The 8966-nt window shown below is 37.9% G+C and overlaps 1 protein-coding gene across 1 annotated transcript; it reads left to right on the forward strand.

The window, feature by feature from the left end:
* The first annotated feature begins 8145 nt into the window (after window positions 1–8145).
* LOC104663659 (keratin-associated protein 13-1-like) lies at window positions 8146–8715 on the forward strand. Its single transcript, XM_010364941.1, has one exon. The coding sequence runs from the start codon at window positions 8146–8148 to the stop codon at window positions 8713–8715; it is 570 nt and encodes a 189-aa protein (XP_010363243.1).
* Window positions 8716–8966: the final 251 nt, after the last annotated feature.

Genomic DNA, 8966 nt, shown 5'->3' on the forward strand with positions numbered 1-8966 from the left:
ACTGGAAACTTCTCTTCCTGCTCACTTGGGGAACTCTTGGTCTACTCGGTCTAATCCTGTGTCTCTTCTTACCCCAGCTACTTGGTCCATCCCACTGACCTCTGCTTTCCTAGTCTCCACCAAGACGGGTCTCTCTGTAAGACTCTCAGATGAGCTACTATAAGCCCTCCGGCAGCCATATATTGTGCTTTCTATGACAGGGTGCTTTCTAGGCTATGAATTCAATGAATTCCAATCTTTAAGTTATAGACCCAGTAGTACCCACAGCTTGAATTACAGTCCCAGCTTCTTGCCACCCAAACTACTTCTCTACAAGGAAAAGCCTGTCAACTTACTTAGACCAATTTACAGGCGTGGCTTCTACGAATCGGCCTAATGCCTCTTCATACACTGCCAGGAAATGCTGCTGTCCCTCATATTCATCTCCACAAACCCCGTTTTAGGAACTGGCTGACCGTAAACTAGTTAGTTTCTCTCAGAGAGAAAGGTTCTGTCACCATTATATGATTAAACAAAAAATTAACATTAAGAAACTACACTAAAAATTTATGTCTGAAAATAGAAATTATATATAATAGAAATTAGGGGGTATTTCATGTGCTCTTGTTCGTTTACAACGTGACAGAAATGTTATTATTTAATATAGCAATCTTGTAAGGAATGCAAGTATAAACAGTTTTTCCTTGAGCTCGTTTTAGTTATTGGCTTACTGAAGTTGCATGATTTTTACTATGACGAATTACTATTTGGATAACTTGGCTGTTGATTTTGTCAGAAGCAACGTGAAAAGACAGCCCACTTTCTACAAGTAGGGAAAAAATTCCATAGCCTACAATAATTTTTAATCCAAGAATTACTATTTTTCTACATAAAACACTAACAAGGTTCAAAATAATTCAGGATATGTAAATGCAAAGGATCTAAGACTCTATTTAGCTTTAACTAGTAGCTTCAGGGTCTGAGAGAACAGCAAAAGTGATTGAATTTAATGGAGTATGACACACGTCTCTAAAGTTACTTATCTTCTATTAACATACTTCCACTCATTTTCCAGAGAAAGATTAAGACATGCCTCCTTCAGGGATAGGGCTATCTCTCACGCACCTCCCTATCCTCACCTCTCACCACAATGCCTACACTTCACTGCATGCTTGCTGAATTTACTTGAAATGAATCTCTCTAGCTTTCAAATTTCACATTGCTATATTTAAAAAATTGGACAGGATGATTCAGTTTAACAAGTGTTTATTTAGTGTTCAGACTGTAGATGGTATATTATAGCTAAGTTAGGGTGCAAAGGAATAGAAGCAAGTCTGGACCTGGTGGTACTGATTAAGAGGGCAGTTGAGACTCCTCTGAGTTTACTGTTGTAAAACATCCAAGAGTAGGTTAGAGGTCTAGGAACAGGATAAGATAGGAGATATTCAGCAATGATAAAACCAGTAATTATCTAGTTTATCATTAAGTATTTATTGAACAACAATAGCTGTTAACTTTGATTACTCTTGAGCTGAGAATTTCATGTCAAATAAGAAAGAACACAGATAGTATTTGCCCCCAACTCAACTTTAGATATTACAATTCAGAAATGTGTCATTCAAGGAGTGGATCATAGGTCAGGGTACAGGGTAAAGCAGGTATGTTTGACATATGATTTCCTTAAGCTGAAATTTTTAATCATGCAAGGCTTCTTAAGGAAGGTAGCCATGCATTCATTTACATATTGATATACACACTTAACTCATGGTCAGTTGGTGAACTGTCATGGACTGGTTTGTTTAGTAGCACTGCTGTAGTCTAGAAGACAGTCTAAGAAATAAATATTTTTTTAAAATTAGAATTAAGTACAGAGATAATTTAAAAATCATAACAGGAGAACCTACTTTATCTTGAGATATAATGTTTTGAGGTGAGAAAAGACTTAATTATTTTCATCCAGATGAAGAAAAAATGTTCAAGGCAGAGAGAAGAGTGTGTCTTTGGATTAGAAAATAGCTTCAGATACTTTAATGTGGAACAAAGACCAGTGTGTTTGTGAGAAAGAGAAAGAACACTGTATGAAGATGAAGTCAGAGACATGAGCAGGGACTCAATTACACAGCTTTACAGATCATATAGAGGATTTATTTCATCCTCAATGTATGGTAAATCAATCAGGAAGTTGTAATCAGGAAAGTGATATGACTATATTTCTGTTTTCAGATCTGGCAGAAAAATGGAAAAGAAAGGAAAGGAAAAAGAAAAGGAAAGGGAAGAAAAAAGGAAAGGAAAAATAAAAGGAAAAGGAAAGGAAAAAGGAAAGGGCAAGGAAGGAAGGAAAGAAAGAAGGAAAAGAAAGGAAAGAAAGAAAGAGAAAGAGAAAGAAAGAAAAAAGAAAGAAAAGAAAGAAAGGAAGGAAGGAAGGAGAAAAAGAAAGAAAAGAAAAAAGAAAAGAAAATCAGGCAGGAGTGTAGAAGAAAGACTGGAGGAGACATTTTTTTAAAAAAAGAGGCAGACAATCTTGACATTATTTTTGGTTGCTCCACCAAGAAAGGAGACTACCTCAGACAAGGACAATGCTTTTCCTCCAGGGCTAATTTTGCTTTCTCCCCTAGGCAATTTTTGGAGACATTCTTAATTGTAATTTTAAGGGGGAGGTGTGCTACTGTCATCTAGTGGGTAGAGGCCAAGAATACTGCCAACTGCCTTCTAATGCACAGGATATCTCCCCACAGCAAAAAACTATCCAGCCCTAAATGCCCCTGGTACCAAGGGTGAGAAATCCTGAACTACACAGAAAGCAGTAATAGGAGTGGATAAATGTAAGACAGATTTGGGAAAGAAAATGGCCAATGCTCAGGGTAGATTGTGTATGTTCAGAGGATTCTAAATTGTTTGAGTTACACAACTAGATAGGTGGAAATGCAGTTTACTAATAGGAGACAAAAATATTTCTGCCTCACAAGAGAAGAGCAGAAGTTCAATGTCATACACATAAAAGTTCAACACCCTTATGAAACCTTTAAGTGGAATGGCAAGAAGTACTTGGATATTTAGGTCTAGAATTAAAAAAGAAAAAGACTATACAGACTGGAAAGATAATTTGAATATTTAAACGTCACAGAATATGGATGGTAGTTGAAGCCACGGAAGGGAGGTGTCTCCTCTGTAGAGAGAATGTGTCCAGAGATCAATACCAAGTCTTAAGGAATATTATGAAAGAAATTCAACTAATGGTAACAAAGAATTAGTCAAAGTTCGATAGGGGACTAGAACCGTAATCTCATGGAAGTCTATAGATGAACGTGATTTAAGGTTAAGGACATAGTCGCCTGTGTTGAATATGGTTAAATGTTCACATGAGATCATCTTAAAAACATACATCCCATTTGGCAGCATGGAGGCTACTGCTGACCATATCAGAGCAATTCCAGAAGAGTTTTAAACCAGACAGAAACAAGATGGTAACTGTATCAGTCCATTTTCATACTGCTATAAATAACTGCCCGAGACTGGGTAATTTAGAAAGGATAGAGGTTGAACTGACTCACAGTTCAGTATGGCTGAGGAGACCTCAGGAAACTTACAATCACGAAGGGGAAGCAAGGCCCTTTCTTCACAAAGAGGCAGGAAGGAGAAGTGCTGAGTGAAAGGGGGAAGAGCCCCTTATAAAACCATCAAATCTTGTGCTAACTCACTCACTATCACAAGAACAGCATGGGGGAACTGCCCCCATGATTCAGTTACCTCCACCTGGTAATTCCCTTGACACACGGGTATTACGGGGATTATTGCAATTACAATTCAAAATGAGAATTGGCCAGGGACACAAAGCCTAATCATACCAGTTACTGAAAAGAGAATTAAAAGTGAGGTAGCTGACAAGCTGATTGCATGCCTCTTTAGATAATCCTGATATAAAATAAGAAGAGCTATATAATCATAGAGAAAATGGCACTATTTAAAATTTTTGGATTGAAGAAGATTGAGCATGGTTATAAGGCTGAAAATAAAAGAACCATTAGAATGAAAGAGAATGAAGCAATTGGAAAGAGAAAGAAAAATAATTGAGGAAGGCCCCAAAGGCAATTTTGCTTGGGGTATGGATTGAGGACAGATATTGAGCATCGCTTCAAGCACTGAAATTTGTAAGAGATTTTGATTTTTAAAGTGAACATATGGATATAGTCAAAGTAAGGGAAATTAAACACTTCAAATGAGATGTATTCAAGAATATGTACAAATATGAGATGCATGCTAGAGGGCCATGTTTATGGAAACACAAAGTGAAGAGAATATACAATTTCTCTTAAGGTTCATGCATTTGCATCATGTAAAGTGCAAAAGTAGTTACAGTTTCTGCAATTACTTTTAATGTCAAAAATCACAATAACTTTTGCACCAGCCTAATGGAAGAAAGAACTGGACTCAGAGCCAGAGACGTGCATTCCAATCCCAAGCTCGCAGCTTTTTGACTACATGACATCGTATCCTCAGTTGACAAATTATTATTCTATGATTATAGCTCCTTCAATGGTATGAAGTGTTAGTGTGAAATCCATGACAGCACTTTCAGATCCAAACAGCTTTATAAAAAGGCAACACGAAGTGATGCAAAGTATTTTGGCAAAATTTCTTAATTCAGTAAATATATAACCATAATATTTGACCTTTCTCAAAATTTATTTAAATGTGTTTAAATTCTTAGAGAGATGTTTTCTAATTTACTTCATAAAGAAGTGGCTCTTTATATTTAAAACTATTGTGTAAAGCCAGGCGCAGTGGCTCATGCCTGTAATCCTAGAACTTCGGGAGGATGAGGTGGGGAGCCCAGGCGTTTGAGCTCAAGCATGGGCAACATAGAAAGACCACATCTCTATTACAAATTAAAAAAAAAAAGCTAGGCCTGGTAGTGCATGCCTGTAGTACCAGTTACTTGGGAGGCTGAGGTGGGAGGATCACTTGAGCTCGGGAACTCCAGGCTGCAGTTAGCCAAGATCACACCACTGGACTCCAGCCTGGGCCATGGGAGTGAGACCCTGTTTCAAAAATAAATAAATGAATAAATAAATAAATAAATAAATAAATAAAACTTGCATTGCCTTGTTACATATATGATGAATTTTAATTTTTGAAAAAATTACAGTGGTACCTACTTTTAGAAGAGTATTTTAAGTTCCAAAAGTAACCTATGTAAATTTTTAATTTTTAAAAATTATAGTTATTTTTACCTTTTAAAAAAATTACGTAGAATTTGAGAAATTATAAAATAGCTGAGATTAACAGTGGCTATGGTAGACTCCTGGACATCCCCTAAATAACACTGGTATGCCTACAGGAATAGAAGAAAACTAATTAAAAGACTTTGATACCACAGTGATTCAGGAAAATTGGTATATAGCTGGTTGTGATGGAGAATTTGAGCTAAGAGAAATGCTTGGGTAGTGTGTATGGTTTTTTGCATCTGTAGTATAAAGGAAAGAAGCCATAATTAAAATATTACTGCATTGTAAAGTTGTACCCAGACTTCTGGTTAAGCTAACTGATCACCTTTACCAATTATAGTTTATTTGATCCTGCTGCCTTGTGTAATGAGAAGAGAACAAGTGCACATTCATATACAAGGACTATAAAGATTGTTCAGGAAGTGCCCCTACACACTAAAACCTTAATTTCCATCCTCCATTCATCTTCTAAGTGGCAGTCTATCTTAATAGGCCTTGGCTTACTGGTTATGATTAACTTGGGGATATATTAATTTATAAAAGATAGATTTAATATTCATTTCACTTTTAATTAGAGGTAACTTTAAAAGCAGAAACATTATTTTCACATGCATACATTTATCTTGAGTGAAAGTAAAATAAAAGTAAATTATTTGATATAAATAATATATGAGCACCCATGATGTTCCAGGAATTAGGTCAAAGAAGACTAAGCACCATCACTGACCCCACAAAACTTCTGCATATTGTGTTCTTCTCACATATGTAACTTCCCTGCAAGCTGAAATACTACTCACCCTGCATGAGCCATTTCAAGATACATCCCTTGCAATTCCTCCACAGTGTGTGTGTGTGTGTGTGTGTGTGTGTGTGTGTGTGTCAACTAGACTATCAAATACTGAGATCTTTGTTCCTGAAGAGCTAAAGTCTAGTTGAGATGAACACCTGTCTGATAGGAGGAGTTTGATTTTGGCATTGAGGGATGAGAAGTGTCAACCTAAAAAGAAACTCACACATGCTTTTCAGAACAAATGAGTTTTAATTGGAAAGGGCAGAGAAGTACAATCTGGGAACATGCATGCTATGCTGGATGATGGATCATAGGCACATCCAAGGGGTCAGGGCACAGGAGACATTTTTAAATACAAAGAGAGGTCCAGGTAAGCTGCTTTGAGACAAGGTTCACTGGTCAAAAGCTCATTGCGGGAATTGACATTTGTTATTGGTAAAGACAGCTGTTGCTAGGTAGCTGTCCTGGAATCTATTTATCTGGAATACTGCAATTTGAAGAAGTTCTTGTCATAAGCCTTGTTACAGGCCTGTGTGCATGAGGATTTTTTTGTGGCCTCTTTTGACCCCATTTTGTTAGAGGTTGACATAAATGACTCCATTTGGTATCTCTTTCACAAACGGATTTGGTGTAATGTGAGCAATGCATTTGGTAGAAATTTGTTAGCAAAACCATGGACAAAATATTCCCTTGTTGCCAGATAAGCAAATACTATGGGAGATTACAAAAAACAATCATCTATGAAACAGTTTGAAAAGATCAAATTACATAAATAGCTTTTTGCTTTCCAGTTTCTAAAAGATGCTTGAAGGCAGAAGTTGGATATGATAATAAGTGGGGAAAAAAGACATTTCTAATTCCAAGATTTTTCTTTATACCATTGATGTTTTATAGTGGTAAAGATAATTTTAACTACTTAATATAATGGTAAATTTTATGCTGCTTTGTCTTTCTAAAAGGATGAACAGGAGAAGCTGAGCAGGGAGTGAAATGAATCACTCTCGAAGGTGTCATATTTCTCACTCCCAACTGAGTTGGCAGAAGGTCGGCACCCTATTAAAATTCAAGTTTCTGCAAATATATTTTATTGGTAGTCAACTCACTAAAGGCATATCAGTTTTTAACAACTAGTCCCAGTGAAAGTCTGTGTTTGCCAAAGAATCTTCTGCCTCACACTGAAAAAGAATCTAATAACTCCATGGTGGATAAAACACGAGTCGCTTAAAGAGGATAAGCTGAGTGAGAGGGCAAATAGAAGATAATTTGTAACAAAGCATCTCTAGAGCAACTTTGAATATGAAAAAAATAACCAAAATCAATTAAGAAGCTGTCCCCTCAGCTGGCTATATTTGGGGAATTCATAAAAGGGGTAAGAATACTCAAGTAGATACATCAGATGAAATGCAAATATTAACACCTTGAAAGTTTTTTTTTTTTTTTCACCTGCATACTCAATTGTCCATGTGATTCAGGGAGCAGAAATTACAAGCTTCACAAATTGTCTATATAGCGTGGTTCTGCTGACCTTAAAGACAGATACATCCCCCCTGGGATGGCATGGGGTCCATGATTTGTTTATTACCTGAATGTTACATAACTTCTCGAAACCTCCATGGCCTCACTTCTAAATTGTTTATGACCATTTGTATCTCATAAGATGTTTGCAAAGATTAAATCACAGGACACTCTTAAATGTTGTGCATGTAGTTAACGCTTAATAAAGCATATGTAAATAATGGGGGTGGGTGGGTGCTGATGACTGTTAGGAGTACTGGTAGGAATTTGCAGGCTGAAGCTCAGAATACCCACAGTCAAGCTCAATAAAAGGGTGGGGAGACACTATGTGTATCATGACCACCCCTTTTATTGAGCTTGACTCTTATTTTGGCAGAGAGAGAGACAGACAGATAGACAAAGAGATGGGGGCAGGGGGGAGAGAGAGAGAAACAGAGAGAGAAGCCAATGGGCTTCTATAAACCGGAATTAATACACTGCTGTTAATGACAAATGATTATGCTGAGTTATATTTATAACCTAGGTTACTTAGTCATTTGATGAAAACACATTCACAAGAATGGGGGGAGGTGTCCCAGATACTGCATCACGCCCAGCAGCTTGAGGGTATAAACATCACTGGGCACAGGCAGGGACATGAGGGCATCTTCTCAGTGCAACTCAGCTGAACTCACATCTCCTGTCAACATATCCTACAACTACTGCTCTGGAAACTTCTCCTCCTGCTCCTCTGGGGTCTACCTGCACTACCCAGGCTACTTCTGTGGCTCCTTATACCACAGCAACCTGGTCTACAGCACTGACCTCTGCTCTCCTGGCACCTGTCAGCTGGGTTCTTCTCTCTATAAGAGGTTTCAGGAGATCTGCTGGGATACCCCTAGCTGCCACATGTCCTGTGTGGAGTCCAGCCCCTGCCAGACCTCCTGCTACCGCCCCAGAACCTCCTTGCTCTGCCGTCCCTGCCAGACAACTTACTCTGAGTCTCTAGGCTTTGGATCCAGCAGCTGCCACTCCCTGGGCTATGGATCGAGGAGCTGCTACTCAGTGGGCTGTGGGTCCAGTGGCTTCAGATCCCCGCATTATGGAGGCTGTGGCGTCTCTTCCCTGGGCTATGGATCTGGATTCTGCCCCCTAACATATGTTCTCTCTAGGACATTCCAGTCTTCTTATTACAGACCAACTTGTGGATCTGGCTTCTACCGATAAACTTGCTAAGGGCTCCAAATCTCCACGCTGCAATTATTTCTCTCAAAGTCCATCTCAGCTATTATCTAGATAGAATCTATATTCTACTAACCAGAAGAGATAATTTTTTAAAACCTATTGATATTAAAATAACTTTTCTCATAGAATACTCATCTCTTTTTCTTCTGTTTTCTTGTATTTTCCCCTTCCTTCTCTAGTTAAAAATGGATCAAGAGTTGATTTCTTTTTCTTCAAATAAACTCATTTAATCT

The sequence above is a fragment of the Rhinopithecus roxellana genome, chromosome 13 (assembly GCF_007565055.1).
Source record: "Rhinopithecus roxellana isolate Shanxi Qingling chromosome 13, ASM756505v1, whole genome shotgun sequence".
NCBI lineage: Eukaryota > Metazoa > Chordata > Mammalia > Primates > Cercopithecidae > Rhinopithecus > Rhinopithecus roxellana.

Excerpts from the sequence above, each read along its gene's own strand:
- LOC104663659 (XM_010364941.1), top strand. The coding sequence starts at position 8,146 with ATGAGGGCATCTTCTCAGTGCAACTCAGCTGAACTCACATCTCCTGTC.